Source organism: Protopterus annectens, chromosome 3.part0, assembly GCF_019279795.1.
Source record: "Protopterus annectens isolate FY-2018-M chromosome 3.part0, PAN1.0, whole genome shotgun sequence".
In the NCBI taxonomy this organism is placed as follows: Eukaryota; Metazoa; Chordata; order Ceratodontiformes; family Protopteridae; genus Protopterus; species Protopterus annectens.
This window is the reverse complement of record NC_056731.1, coordinates 582,422,940-582,439,415: the sequence shown is the minus strand read 5'-3', so window position 1 is coordinate 582,439,415 and position 16,476 is coordinate 582,422,940. Positions and strand designations below refer to the sequence as shown.

The 16,476-nt window shown below is 41.3% G+C and overlaps 1 protein-coding gene across 2 annotated transcripts in view; it reads right to left on the bottom strand.

The window, feature by feature from the left end:
* TPK1 (thiamin pyrophosphokinase 1) overlaps window positions 1–16,476 on the bottom strand; it is a 1,612,014-nt gene that overhangs the window by 1,121,361 nt on the left and 474,177 nt on the right. For both annotated transcript variants that reach the window (XM_044064986.1, XM_044064987.1), the window contains exon 3: window positions 3,359–3,431. In XM_044064986.1, the coding sequence (XP_043920921.1) occupies window positions 3,359–3,431 (73 nt within the window). The remainder of the gene's footprint in view (window positions 1–3,358; window positions 3,432–16,476) is intronic.

The window sequence follows — 16,476 nt, the reverse complement described above, 5'->3', positions numbered from 1 at the left end:
ATACTTTATCAGAGGCACATATATCTTTGTTAAACAGAGGTCTGAGCTTTGTACCAGCTCAGAAAAATCAAACCTTCATGACCTTATATTTGATATCAGACTTTTCAGAAGGAATGTCATGTTGAAATGCATTCATGGTGAGGTGGGTGCCTCTGACATGGGTTCTAGTACTAAATGCTACCGCAAACGCAGCACATACAATCCATCTTTGCTTCCAAGTTTGGAAGCATTTGTGAATGTTTGTGAGAAAGATATCTTTAATTTATTTGGCTCTACTTGGTCTTTCGGCTTTTCCCAGTTAAGGGTCGCCACAGCGGAACTCTGGTCTGCTAATGATTGGCAGTGGATTTTTAAGGGTGCCGCAATGCCAGCCTGACACCCAGCCTTCAAAGAAGGCACACCCATTCATGCACGCACCTACCTGGATATCTTTAACGTCACTCAATTTATTTGGCTCTACTAAACACCAGTTTTTCAATCTCACAAAAGATTAAATGATTGCACTGCATTAACTACAGACTGAAACTTTAATAACTATTAGACCTGCTGACAAAGGAGGAGCAGTGGTTGTCCTAAATAGAAGTGATTATTTGTTATGCATGAATAATATGCTTGATGATTCGAGTACTTATCTGCGCATTAGTTGTAGGGACATAGGCATATTCATATGGTACGTAATGATCTATATGATTTGCTTATGTGCAGTCTCATAGATGTCGACACTTATGAGTATCTTTTGGTTGAACATCCACCGATCCCTACAATGCATGGTTTGCCGAAAATTCACAAGAGCCTACATTGTCCACTAATACAGCCAACTGTACGGTCTTACAACTAGCAGTACTTAGCAACAGGAGAGGTAATGTTATTAATGAAGTGGAAATGCTTGAAGCTAAATGGATTATATCTCTACAGGCACATAGGCCTCCAGGCCTAAACTCTGGTATTCGTCTCAGACCAGCCTTAATTAACAGGCGGTGATCTTCGCTAATTGTTTTATTAATGCAAATTGTTGACTGGTTGCATTCTCTTTTTTCTCCTTTTATATAGAATGTGTTTTGTGATTTTATCATTCTTGTTTTGGATCTGATGAAGCGGTAACCCCGCGAAAGCACTAACATCTTTTGGTCTCTGGACTACTTGTTTCTTGGTTGGCTGTGTTGGTGCGCGCACATTTGCATTTTTTCTAAATATTATGAAAAAATTGGAAGTCTAAATACCTTAGTGTGGTGGTTGTGATGTATTAAAAAATGCCCCAAGTGGACACAGGTCAGTAAAAAAAAAATAAATAAAAGCGGGGAGGGAAGAGAAAATCTAAAACTGAAAACAAAATAGCCTACCAAGAATGAATATGGATTCATGAAAAGCATAATGTAAGAAGACAGGAACTATAACTATCAATTTAAAATGGAGGAACACAAGGGGGCTTATGGGTAGTAACATCCCTGGCAGGTCTTCCACACCAGAAATATGTGAGTTGCATTTTTCAACACCTGGAAAATATTGTGAAATGTATTTTCCTGCTGCAACTTCCTTTAAGAATCATATAGAGGCAGAACTTTCAGCCAATAAACTTTTTGACACTTTATATACACAGTTAATACTCTTTTTTTCTAGTAAAATTAACTAAAGCAAAGCAATGCCTTATACAATAAATGGTGGGAAAAGCTTTGATGCAAAATTACCTTAGAGGTATTGTATGATATCATGGCAAATATGTTTGATATTCTGTTACCAATATACTCTATATAAGAAATTGTAGTAAATCAGTTCCCATGTCGTTAAATTTAAATATGTCACAAATACATTTCTCAGGTGTGGCATCATCTGATACGCAACATTCCCCCTCCCCACATTTTTTGACTTCTATTTCACCATCTTTGTTTTCAAAATTCCTCAGTCAACATCCTTGCTATCTTTCTGTCTAGCTTAGTCATTTAAAATGTGAACTACAAGTTAAACTATTATGCCTAACATACAAACTCTAGTTTGACTCTTAGAACTCTCATGCATAAAATTAAATAAACTGAGCCAATCACTTCGACAACATCTTGTTCCTGGGATGCCTTCAAGAACAGGTACTTGCCTAACTACTAAAATGTAATATGCACAAATCATAAAAGCAAACCTGTAACTTAAGAGGCATGCCTCAGATCATGCACTAAAGATCAGGAAACTTCCAGATAATGCTGGTATGCTGTCCTGAGACTATATCCCTCCAGATCTGGAATATATTAGCTTGCTATTCTCAAAGCATGACCACAGGGTTCCAAATAATGCCATCATGCTATCCTCAAAACATGACCGCGGGGTTCCAAATAATGCCATCATGCTATCCTCAAAACATGACCGCATGGTTCCAAATAATGCCATCATGCTATCCTCAAAACATGACCACAGGGTTCCAAATAATGCCACCATGCTATCCTCAAAACATGACCGCAGGGTTCCAAATAATGCCATCATGCTATCCTCAAAACATGACCGCAGGGTTCCAAATAATGCCATCATGCTATCCTCAAAACATGACCGCAGGGTTCCAAATAATGCCATCATGCTATCCTCAAAGCATATCCACAGGGTTTCAGAAAATGGCATGCTAGCCTGAGAACACAACTACATAGTTTCAGATAATTCTGCCATACAAGAATGTTGTACCTAACAGTTTTAACATTTCCTGTGAAACATAATTCTTCTGAAAAGCAAACATTTATTTCTCTGAAATCAGAAGATTATGTATACAGCATTCCAAGAACAGACAATTTACTGCTTTTGACAAAAATATTTGGAAACTTAGATCCTAGCTGTCAGTGACTAGAAACATCTAACATTTGCTTAAGGATCCACATGACCAGGTGGTAGAAAGTGGTTGTTAATATACACTCAGACTTATATTTCATTACAGAACTGTGTGATGGCTCCAGTAATTCAGAGGCTTTAGTCTTAACTAACCCCTTGCAACCAACCCAGGGGTACAAGTTATGGAGATGGCAGTTATTAGCTGAAACTGGGTGACCCAACATAAGGGGCAAGGGTTGAAGGGATTCCTGATGTGGAATGACCCTTGCCTGAAGGCAATGAAATAATATGACACAATACTGGGACTGTGTTGTCCAAACAAAATCAAAATGATGACACTGTGGCTGTATTAAGAAACATGCATGCAGTCCACCCATTTGGAATATTATTTGGAATGCACATCAAGGGCTTGCATTAGAACAAAAGGAAAGGGGAAATTATGGTCTACAGAAAATCTCTAACCCCTGCATTCATGAAAAATGCTTAAATGCTAAGTAATTTAAAAAAAGTTGTTTAAATAAATTCACCCAAATGACTTAAAGAAAGGTGTTCATTTTACCTTAGCGTTATAAAACTCTCTAACTTCAGGACGAATAGAATCCAAATCTCCAGCAATAAAGTCTGGCAAAAATCTGTGAACACAGTGAAAATAGCAAGACTAGGTTACATACTGGCTCAATACTGTTAACCTACTCAAAACTGGCAATCAGTGCAGAAGAAATTCAATTTCCTATAAAATTATAAAATACCATAAACTTTTTGTATACAAAAACAGCACAGAACTAAAAAAAAAAAATCACATTACCAGATTACTCAAGGACACATTAAATATATGAAATTCATGTGCATACCATAAAAACAAATATGGAAGAGCATGCTCATCTTTTCTAAATGCAAAATAAACAGGCATTAGGACTATTTGGTAAGTAAAACTTTCCCAGGCTGCCCCACCCACTTACCATTCAGTATTCTATGGTGCCTAGCCTCTCCAGAGGTGTGGTAACACATTCATATGCACAGGAATAGAAAATTAAGACCAAAACCACCAAAGATGGGGGAAGACAGGAGAGGATATTACAGAGAATGAAAGTGCTACTACAGATTCATCATTATGGTAAGTACAAATGTTTGTTTATCTTTTCGGCTTTTCCCGGTTAGGGGTCGCCACAGCGGAACTCCGGTCCGCAAATGCTTGACAGTAGATTTTTATGCTGCCGAGTTGCCAGCCCGACACCCAACCTTCAGCGAAGGCACGCCTATTCACGCATGTCTTTCGGAGGCCACTTGACCGCAGGGAGGACATGCAGACTCCACACAGAAGGCACTCCAGCCGAGACTCGAACAGGAGAACCTCTTGCTGTGAGGCAACAACGCTACCGCTGTACCACCACAGCTTCATTATGGTAAGTACAAATAGTTTATGTGAATTTTGGAGAGGAGGTTCATCCCCTGTAAATGCTGGCCAGAATTCCAAGTGAACATTCCTTGGTAGTCCTCATTCTGGATACATAGCCATTATCAGTGTGACTTCAAAGGAAGACAGAGACCTAGACATCATATTTATTTAACCAAAATAACAACTGGCACCACAGGAAAATAAATGTTCTTGAGCAAAAAATGGGAGAGTAAAGACAAGTAATATAATAAGCTCAAGAACAACCCCATGCAGATAACTATAGTCAGCATACAAATGTCTGTTCAGACCAAGCATAAACGATATACCCAGTTCATAAGAGTAAGCAACTGCCATGACCTCTTAATAAAAATAATTATTTTATTGTTTAACAGATATCCGGTATGCGCTTTCGCCAAGGTGGCTTCCTCAAACCTTAAAAATACAAATTAATTCAGCACACACCTTTATATATATGTGTAAACATCTTCAACTGCATTTTCAATTACATAATGACATCAAAGTTAATTAATATACGAACTAAACAGATAATTAATAGTGCTACATACTTAAGCAAAAACATTTCATAGATTCATATTATTTAAAAATTAATACTATATAATGCTAAAAGGGACCAACTTTAAAAAAAAAAAAAAAATATATATATATATATATATATATATATATATATATATATATATATATATATATATAAAACAAGACAATAAAATCCATCATTAAAAAGTATATTAATATAAACATTATTAAAGTTACTTAAAAAGGAGCCTCCTATTTCTGAGGACTGGTTTGATGGGAATCTTTTCATTAAGGCCAGGGAGAATATGTGCCTGAAGTCTAATAATCCAGCTAGTTTCATTTCTTTCAGTAAAGTTTCTATCATATTTATTTACTTATTTACTTCCTTACTTATCCATCCGTTCATCCATCATTGGGTCACCAGGCTAGTCCCACTAGGCTAGTAGTTTCTCTTCAAGGGAGACACAAAGTGATATTTTCACTACTAAGGGAAATATGGCCATGGCACTAGGGTGAACTTCCCCTCCTCTTTTCAATATGTGCCCTGAGGTCTTTTGCATCCACCTGAGCTACCACCAACTGAAGCAGATGGGGACTCAATTTTAAGTCTCATCCAAAGGACATCCAGCTTGCATGTCTTGTAAAGGCACTGAAAGATAATGAAGTAGCCACTGTAAAAATACCAAGAACTGCATTTGTGAAAAAGGCTATTTAGTACCTATAGAGGAAGGAGTTTTTGGTGATGAAGGAAGAGGCTTATTGTACTTAGTATAACAAAAAGGAATACAGTCATACAGTTGTTTTGCCATAGTAATATCCGCGGTGGTGGTGCTGCGGTAGCGTTGTCGCCTCACAGTAAGACGCTGTCTGGTTCGACTCTCAGCTAGAGCGTCTTCTGCGTGGAGACATGCTTGAATGGGCGTTCCTTTGTTGAAGGTCGTGCGTCAGGGCTGGCAACTCGGTACGTAAAAATCAACTGCCAATCATTAGTGGATTGGAGTTCCGCTGTGGCGACCACTAACCGGGAAAAGCCGAAAGATACAACAATTTTGGAAACCTTCTAGCCTGCCATAGTTTTAGAAAATTATCGGTGTAGATAGGATGTACTCCATCTACACAGTCTCAATAATCAACACCCAAGCAGTAGAGAAGATACTTGATTATAGAAGTTTAGACAAATATGAGAAAATGGATATACTGGTTGTAGTTATTCTATATAGTCACTTTCAACATAATTGGAGGGTTAATGTGGAGAGTGACAATGCCACTCTGAAGTACCAAATATGGAGACTCAGTCAATAAGGGAAGCATCTCAGAAATTCTCCTTGGAGAATTAATAGTGCCAGGAAAACAGTCAAAGGCATTTCATGTCCACAGAAGTTGCAGGCTGTCAAATTTTTAACACGAGATACCACATGCTGTGGCAGCAGTAGCAGTAAATTCCATGGGGATCTATTTAAGAATACACCTTTTAAGATGGGTTTTACAATTCTTTCACAAAAACAGGGAAAATTAGTTGAGACTTTAATGGAAACTAGATACTGCAGCAGGCTATTTATTTTTAATTATTTATTAGTTTATTTACATTTGTTTACCAAGAAAGTCTGACTGGGAATTAAAACTCCTATTCAGCAGAGGCCCAGGGAGAAAAGCTGATGGTTACCTATACAAAGTTATTATGACATTGTGCAAAACATTAGTTAACGATGAATTAACTACACTGCACAATACACACACATTAAAGTGAATCTTTTATAGAAAATTAATACAAGTATATTTTTGGTGATTGCACTGTACAATACACATACTTTAAAGGAATGTTTATATAAAGAGAGTATTGGAGATAGGCACTCAAGTAGTGAGAGGGTAATGGTAACTGTGTGCCAGGTTTGGCTAATGCAAGTGTGAAAGAATCTAGTGTGAGAGAGAGATTAGTGATATATTGTTGTGCACTAGGAAATGGAGCCTTTGTTAAGGAAACCTTCTGAGCAAGGTATACTAGGATTCAGGAATAACTCCATCCTAACAGAAAATCTGAGTAAGACAACTAATAATGGGTGTCGCAAGGGCTAAGAAGGGATCTAATTCCTTGGTTGTAGCCAAATCGAAAACTGGGTCCTTTTACCTTTACAGGTCTAGTGAATGATAGGTTTCTGGAAAGAGGAAACAATCTGAACCACTTATGAAGAGAGAGGGAGGGGGTTATTGGCTATTAAGTGGAATTACAAAAGTCATGAGGATAATCTGAGTGAGCTCATGTCCCGATGAAATCTGACTGATGAATGGGTGAGTAATATGCTCAGGGAGCACAGTCAAAGCGGCTTCTCCAAAATATGAAGCAGAAGCAGAAACAGTGGGAATCATGCTTGTCAAGCCCATAAAAGAACTTTAAGAGTGACTTTGGCTTTGTGCATCTTGGCTTTCTGTATAAACCGTAACATTACAGAAATTGAGGGGAAATTACAGAAATCCAGGGAAAAATGAACAGACCAGAAAATCCATACTAATGGCTGACAGACAAAGGCAAAGTAGCTACTGTAGAAGGTGTTGGTTAGAAAAGCAAACAGGTCATAGCAAATCCTGCCCCACATTTGGAACACATTTTGTGTTATCAAGAGGCTGAGGAAAGTACAGTTGTGTACACTTACCATAAATGTAGATGTTCAAGTGTATTCACTGTTGCAGTCTTTACAATTGGGTTATCCTGCTGGCAGGTTGCCTCAGTCTGCCTGAATTCCAAAGTCTTGGGTACTGCGTCGGTTGCTGTCGCCTCTTCCCTTACGTCAGGTCGTCAGGGGTATAAAAGATGCAGCCGACGACATTTTATTTAGTTTTTCTTGCCCCAGATGTCAGGTGCCCCCAAAAAGGTAGGCTAAAAATATGTAAGTAAAATATACATGCACCAAAAGAAGCTTTATCTTCATCTATAAGCAAATACACCACCTAGGTTGTATAGATTAGAGAAGTAAAGATAAGTTCCAGCAAAAATTAGGGGGATGTCGAGAGGGTAACTTGGACTGCAACAGTGAATACACTCGAACATCTACATTTATGGTAAGTGTACACAACTGAACTATGTTCTTCGTGTTTCACTGTTGCAGTCATTACAATTGGGTTAAGTCCCAAAACTATGGTTGGGGGGCTGGAGCTAAACAGCATTAGGAGCGGCTATGAGGTCCTGCAGAACTGCAGTGGCAAATCCTGCCCAGGATTTAGAGTAAAGAGGCAGATTGTAATGTTTTGTAAAGGTATGCACTGAACTCCAAGTAGCAGCCTCCAAAATCTCTTTGGTTGGTACTCCCCTGAGAAAGGCTGCAGAAGTGGCTGCAGCTCTGGTTGAATGTGGCCTAATGCCCTTAGGCACTGGTTTGCCATGCTGTGAGTAGTAGAAACGAATGCAGTGACCTATCCACTTTGAAATAGTCTGCTTGGAGATAGCCTTTCCTTGTGATGCTGTGGCATATGCCACTAGTAATTGCTCTGTCTTTCTAAAAACTTTAGTTTTGTCCAAGTAGAATCTAAGCTGTCTGTGTACATCCAAAGAATGCATAATTTTTCCCCTTGTTCTGTGGGTTTGGATAAAAGGTTGGCAAATTAATTGTTTGGTTAAGGGCAATACTGGATACCACCTTAGGCATAAATGTAGGGTTTGTTCTTAGAGAGACCCTGTCTGGCTAGAAAATGATAAAGGGTTTCACAGCCATTAGAGCCTGTAGCTCTGAAACTCGTCTTGCAGAAGTTATTCCTAAGAGCAGAGCTGTTTTCCAAGATAAGAACTTTATGTCAGGCAAAAATTAGAACTGATCAATTAAGGACTCATTCACACGATCGAAGAGGTCACTTAAGGTTAATCATTTATTAACTGAGGGGGTGGAGCTAGCAACTAAACCTGCTATTTAAGGGGTAAAATAAAACATTTCAGAACTTTACCAAAAAGACTCATCCAGACTCTGCTACACTTTGCTGTGAAGGAAAAGTTAGTTTGCTTTTATTTTTTGTATTTTGTATTACTTTATTGCCTTTCTATATTTTGAATAATGTGGTTTGTTTTCTTTACCTTGTGTTTTACTTGCATTCTGCTTTAACAGCATATTAAAACTTCAAAAGAGTCCACAGCTCTCTCTCTTCTGAGTGAGGCAGAATTTTATTTTTTGCCGCCCTCCCACCCAGTTACAGTTGTCTTGTTAAATACCACTGTCTTTCTAGTTGCCTGCCTCTTATGTTAATCTGACCATATATCTCATTTCCTCTCTACTTTCACTGGCTTGTGTGAGCAATCACAAAATCATCATTTTTGAAATCCCTCCCCTTCAACTATTTAAATTTATTGGCCATCCTACTGTATTCCATAGTACCAGAATACAAAAGTGACCACCCCTATCAACCCATCTTGCTGCTTTAAAAATAGTAACTCTCCACTAAACCTTAACCTTTTAAACAGGTAAAACTTAAGTTACCAACTTTCACATCTAACTTCTCTAGTGCACACTGCAGTGTGCATTTTTTTTTTCATTTTACCTTTAAGCATCCCTGTGACTAGCACTTTCTCTAATACCTGCTGGAAAGCACTAGGAAGCCTTAAACTGATACAAGCACTAAACTCTCTTTGTTAATAAGGAGAAATTAATAGTAGGCACTAAACAACTTATAATTGCAAAGTACCTTGCTAAGGTAAGGGAAAACAGCTCCTGTACTTTACAAAAAAAAAACACCAAACCAGGCATGTCCAGGGGTCAGCTTCCGGTAATTTCTCCTGTCCACCTGGCGAATCTGGGCATACTGGGGCAATGCAGCAATTGCCTCATGTACACATACAACCCACTCCTCCTACCATCCAACACTACAATCTGTGAGAGATGCACTTACATAGCCAAAATGGAAGCAAAGCTCTCTCCACCCAAGATTGTGCTAGACAGTCAAGAGAAGAAGGTTAACACCCACACTACACCTCAAGCAACACACAGCCCTTCTAAACCCACACCACCAACACCCACATATAGCAACACTAAATCCACATATGCAGAGGCCCTTAACTGTAACCTGCCCAAGCAACAAGGACCTCTGAAGCTGAAAAGCAAACAAACACCAATCACAACCAAAGTGTCACATAGTTCACAACACCAGTGTGCCACCCAGCAACAGCCCCTAAGGCAAGACAATGTACCTAACACTTTAGTCATAACTGACTCTATAGTCCGGCACACTGATGTCCCTCTCACCAGGTTGAACAAGGAGAAAATTACAGTCAGCTGCGTGTCGGGTGCCAGGATCCGCCACATAATGCATGCACTCAAGTCACTCCACAACAAGTACAAATATGACTCTGTCTTTGTCCATGTTGGAATGAATGACTTGAGACGTACCTCCCTGTACTACATGAAAAGAGACATGGAAGAGCTCTCGGATCATGTGGCCCAGGCAGGTATGACCCTAGCCCTGAGTAGCATCCTACCTTCGCCCAGAATGATACCACAATATAAGAACAAAATGATTGACTTCAACAATTGGCTAAGCTTCTGGTGTCATTCAAAGGGGATTCAGTATCTGTCTGCCTGGGACGACATGACTGACAGGCCACGATGCTTTGCCAGAGATGGTCTGCACCTGTCGTCCCAGGGATTCAGGTTACTGGCTAAAGCTCTTGCCACCCCTATAGTGCCTTTTTTAGGCAAAGTTCAAAGGACAAAACCACCACCGTAACAGGTACAAGCATGCAAAATCTGAAGGTAATGCTACTCAATGCTAGAAGTCTAAACCTCAAAATGCACTCTCTCGAGGCACTCCTAAAAATGGAGAACATCGATATCTGTGCTGTAACTGAGACCTGGTTCAAGGCTCCAGACAGCACCCCTGCAATACCAGGCTACAACTCTTACCACACTTTTCAGCTACTAAACCAGGACCGAAACACTGAAGGTGAAGGAGTGTCAATATTCACCAAGGATATTCACACCACCAGGCTAGTTGCCCAACACAATGCGTCTGAAATTCTCCAGGTGCAACTAACACTAGGTAAGACTGCAATCCAAATTGTAGCTTGCTACAGATCCCCCACCATAGCCCAAGATTCTCACTACACCTTTCTAAACATACTGGAAAATATTAAGATAGAACCAAACACCCTAATACTGGGTGATTTTAATTACCCTGCCATTAACTGGGAAAACTACTCATGTACCAACACCTTTGCCCAACGGTTCTTGGAATTCATAAATTCCAACACCCTGGATCAACTAATCCATAGTCCCACCGGGGGCTCCAATATCCTAGATCTGGTCATTACCAACATGGGAAATCGATGCTCCACACCTATGGTCACCCCCTCGTTAGTCAGATCTGACCATAAGCTAATCACCCTTAACATCCACATCCCACCTCCCAGTAAGGAAACCTCCATAAAAAACTTCTCCAAAGCCAACTTCATGCTACTCAAGTCAGAAGTGACAAACTTCATGACACCCATGCAGACGGGAACTGAAAGTTCAATTGCTGAATCCTACATTAAGGCACTGTACGAGCACATCCACTCATGCATGAATCGTGCCATCCCAAATAGAGCCAAGATGCTCTCATCCAAAAAAAGGAAGCCAATCTGGTGGTCCCCTGCCATAAACAAACTTTACAACAAAAGGAAGAAACTGTTGCAGAAAAGAGGAAAATCCCAAGATGCAAAAAACCCCCTTACCAGCCTCAGTAAGAAACTGAGATCCCTCATAAAATCCTCCAAAGCTAGTTATGAAAATAAAATTGCCAAAGATTCCAAAGACAACCACAAGGTATTCTGTAACTATGTCAAGAATCTAAATGGCAATGCTCAGATCTGCTCTGAGCTAAAACAGAATGGCATTAAATATACTGATCCCAAGGATATTGCCAATATCCTGGCAGATTGATTCAGTGCCAACTTCACCCCCCTCTCACCCCCTAAATGGCCCATCTCAATACCGGAAGATTGCCAAATTCTGGTAATAATGGCCACACAGGTAAAAAACGCACTCTCCAAAGCTAAGAATACAGCATCCATGGGACAAGATGACATCCCGGGCTGTGTACTGTATGAACTACAATATGAACTGGCACCTCACCTAAGTGTCATGTTTAATCATAGCCTCATCTCAGGTTTCATGCCCACTGAGTGGTGCAGAGCTACAGTTATCCCACTCCACAAGGGAGGATCCACCTTGGATCCTGGAAACTACCGTCCCATCAGTCTGACAAGCCTTATCTGCAAGGCCATGGAGCGTATTATCATGGAACTTATAAACAAAGACATTGGCAACCTTCAAACACTGGGCCGATCTGGTCTCCTGAACCTGATTGACTTCTTTGAATCAGTCTCCAGAGCCATGGCCAAGAGTAAGGTGGTCCACACAGCCTATCTAGACCTTGCCAAGGCCTTTGACACCATCCCCCACACTGGAATCATAGATAAACTTACTAAGCTGGGCATTAATCCCTACGTCACCCAATGGGTTGCTAACTGGCTTACTGATACAACCCACACTGTAAAAGTAGCCGACTCCAAATCCAGCTCCAGACAAGTGACAAGTGGAGTACCTCAGGGTTCAGTCCTGGGACCGCTCATGTTTGGCATCTACTTCTCTAAAGTACAGGCCAACACTAAGGGACTCTGGCTAACAAAGTTCGCACATGACTGCAAACTGGGAGCCATTACTGAATCCCCAAATGATGTGGATACTCTACAAAAGGGCCTTACAGAAACAGATGTTTGGTGCCAGAGCCATGGGCTCAAGCTCAATGCCAAGAAATGTATAGTTATCCCCTTTGGGAAAAAACATGTATCCGTGAATTACCATATAGGTGGCAGTACACTAAACACCTCAAGTGTGATAAGAGACTTAGGGACACAGGTGGACAGTGGTCTCACCTTCGATTACCATATCACCACAACAGTCAGGACATCCTTCTATGTGGCACACCTCATCACTAAGGGCTTTTCATCCAGAAAAAGAGAGGTAATTGTCCCACTGTACTTATCCCTCATTAGACCCCATTATAGAATACAACGCCCCGTTTGGTATGTACCTCTCAAGATATCTGCAACAACTGGAAAGGCCGCAGAAATACCTCACTAAAAGAATCACAGGCCTAAAGCAGATGCCGTACGCTGATCACCTTAAAAAACTTCAGCTATACTCTGTCGTATATCGTCGACTCAGAGGTGATCTCTGCTTAACATACAAGGCCATGTCAAACCCAGAGCTGTTGGACATGCTACACTTAAAGAAATCCCAATCCCTCAGAGCCACACGCTCCAGGGATCTACACCTTGTCCTCACAATAACCAAAACATGCTGGAGGGATAGGTTCCTGACCTAGAGACTCCCCAGACTCTGGAATAGATTGCCCATACATGTCAAGCAGAGTGCCTCTTTGGCCCTCTTTAAAAAGAACCTTGACGATTGGATGGGAGAAAGGAAATTCACCCAGGGATCACGTCAGTTGACCTGCTAGACAGGGCTCCAGGGAAGTAAATAGTGTGGGAAGAAATAGCCAGGGAATTGTTATGGCTAGGCTTGTATAGGCCCCAGGGCTGATAGCCTAGTACCAATCTATGAACCTATGTCCGCAGTAGCAGCTGGTTCAAAAGGAGGTAAGGTGAGTTTTTCCAAGACATAGTTGAGGTCCCATGCAGGTATTGGTATTCTCCTTGGAGGCCTTAAGTTTTTGGCTCCTCTGAGGTACTGCCTTAATAAAGGATGGGAAAAGAGTGGTGGCTCTGTATTGTAATGAGCCAAAATGGCAGAGGCATGGATTTTAATTGATTAAAACAATAGGCCTTTGTCCAGCATCTCAGTTAAATATTGAAAAATCTGAGGAATACTTGGTACAGCTGTGTCAGCTCCTTGAGCTTGGTTCCAAGCGCAAAATCTCTTCCATTTCCCAGCATAGGATTTTCTAATACTAGGCCTTCTGGTTTCTAAAATGACATCCATCACAGCTTTACTGGGAGGTGTGGTTTGTATGGCTACATTATCTGCCATGCTGCCAGGTTTAGGGTCCTACGTTGGCTGTGCAGAATCTGATTGTTTTGCTGGGACAGTAGATGAGGTATTTGAGGTAAGGTCCAGGCTGGGCATTGGGACAAGTTTCTTAAGATCGGATACCATAACTGGCGTGGCCAGTCTGGGGCAATCAGAATCATTTTTGGTTTCTCCTGCCTGACCTTTAGGAGTACCCTGGGGAGGAGAGGCAGTGGAGGAAAGGCATATACTGATAGGTTTGTCTAGTTGAAAGATAAGGCGCCCACTTTCCAAGCTTGTCTGTGATAAGTCCTTGTGCAGAATCTTTTTAGTTGATTGTTTTGAGGAGAGGCAAACAGATCTATGTCCGGGTGTCCCCATTTCATTGCTGTCATGCTGAAGACTTGTGGATCCAGGTGCCACTCGTGGGGATCCATGAGGTTTTTGCTTAGTTCATCTGCCAGAGTATTTTCCTTTCCTGGCAGGAAATGTGCTTGCAGATGAACTTGGTAAGTCAATGCTGTGTCCCATAAAGCCATGACTAGTCTGCGCAGGGGGTAAGAATGAGTGCCCCCCCTGCTTGTTTATGTACCACATGACTGTGGTGTTGTCTGTCTTTATCAGTAGTTGTCCCGGATGAAGTAGGTCCTTGAAGGCTGTCAGGGCATTTTGAACAGCTAGCATCTCTTTTTGATTGATATGTAGATGCTTTTGGTTTGTGGACCAGGTGCCCTGAATGCCTCTTCCTGCCATGTGTGCCCCCCAGGCATAATCTGATGCATCCGTCATTAGGCTCTGCCTGGCTGGGGGTAGTGAGAATGGCTGTCCCTTGTTTTGGTGACAAACCTTTTCCCACCATCAAAATTCCTGTTGCAGGCAGGGAATTAGAGTAATCATTGTTTCCAAGGCTGTGGCAATGTTGTGTCCAGACACTTTTTAGGTACCACTGAATTTTCCCCATACGCAGTCTTGCATATGGAATTAGTAAGATGCAAGATGCCATGAAGCCCAAAGCCTGCAGAAATTTTCTTGCAGATAACTGGGCCTTTGTTGCCATTTCCTTGAAATAGGTAGTCAGTTGCCTTTGTTTGTCTGGAGTGAGATAAGCCATATGGGCAGTTGTATTTAAGCTTGCACCCAGGAATATTATCTCTTGAGAGGGTACTAGTTTTGATTTCTTTTTGTTGACTGTGCACCCTAGGCCTGTTAAGAGTCTTATCACAAAAATCAGATGCTGTAGTAGAATGTCCTTGTTCTCTGCTTGTATGAGGCAGTCATCCAAGTAAGGATATATTTGTATTCCTCTGTCTGCAGTAAGCAATTACTTGTGCCAGGCACTTTGTGAAGACCCTGGGCACAGTAGATAAGCCAAAGGGCAGTGCAGAGACTTGGTAATGCTTTGAGCCAGCCTTGAATCTGAGGTATCTTCTCGATGACTGTCTGATTGGGACATGCAGGTATGCCTCTTTTAGGTCTAAAGTCACGTGCCAAGCCTTGCTGCCCAGCATGGGCAGAAGCTGTTGTAAGGTCAACATCTTGAATTTTGGTATATTCAGGAAAGTGTTTAGAATAGATAGGTCCAGTATTGGTCTCCATGCTTTGTCCTTTCTGGGTACCAAGAACAGTCTTGAGTAAAATCCTTGTCCCTGCTCTTGCTGTGGTACTTGTTGAATAGCCCTCATGTCCATGAGAGCTGTGACTTGTTTTTGAACCTCTGCCCATTGATTTTTTGGCAGGTCTGGCCAATTGTTTGCCCTTAGCAGGGTATGGAAATGAAACTTGTAGCCTTGTGACACTGTCTAGAACCCATTTGTCCTGGGTTATAATGTGCCAATTTTGAGAAAAAAGTGCTAGTTTTCCCCCTAAGGGTGCTGCCAGAAGATAAGTGCTTGGCGCAGGCAGGGGGAAGTCATTGGGACTGTTTCCTGTATGATTGTGATTTGTCCTCTCCACCTTTGGAGGTAGAAGCACTCCACTGCTTAGACCTGTAGGATCCTTGTGGCTGTCATCTGCCTCTAGGGCATCTGGATCTGCCCCTCTGAGGTCTGTCTGAGACTGGAAAGGACCAATTCTTTGTGGACCAGTGTCTGCTAAATCTAGGTGGCTGTACCTGTAAGAAATCATTGACCATTTGCATAGATTTAGCTTTGTCCTCCATTTTCTTTAATACCTCTTCTGCCTTAACACCAAACAAGGTATCATGTTGTAAAGGAGCATCTAATAATTTTGCTTTAACATGGTCAGGCAGATTTTGTTCCTTTAACCAAGCCTGTCTCCTAATGACAGAACCCGTAACAGCAGCCCTGCAGGAGGCCTCCAGAGAATCAAACCCACACTGCAAAGTATGCCTTCCAACTTGTTCAGCTGCATGCAATAAATCCTGCATTTCTTCGTTTTCTGCACATTCAGAATTTGCCATAATTTTCTGTTTAAGCAGTGTCATGATATATTGCTGATATTTGAGCATATGAAACTGGCAATTTAAGGCCCTTATAGCCAAAGTAGTAGATGTGTAAACCTTTTTTCCCCATCTATCCAGAGCCCTGGAATCCCAGTCAGAGGGGGTAGGATTTTTTGCAGTAGAAGCCTTGACCCCCTTTGGACCCTGAGAAATAGTTTCTGGGTCTGCAGAAGGGTTTTTGAAAAGGAATTTATGAGAGTCAGGGACCCTGTAGTATCTGTCCGGCTTAACAGGAGCTGGAGGTAAAGAGTTAGGGGTCAGACTAGCCTCCAAGAACACATCATCTACAATGTCCAACACAG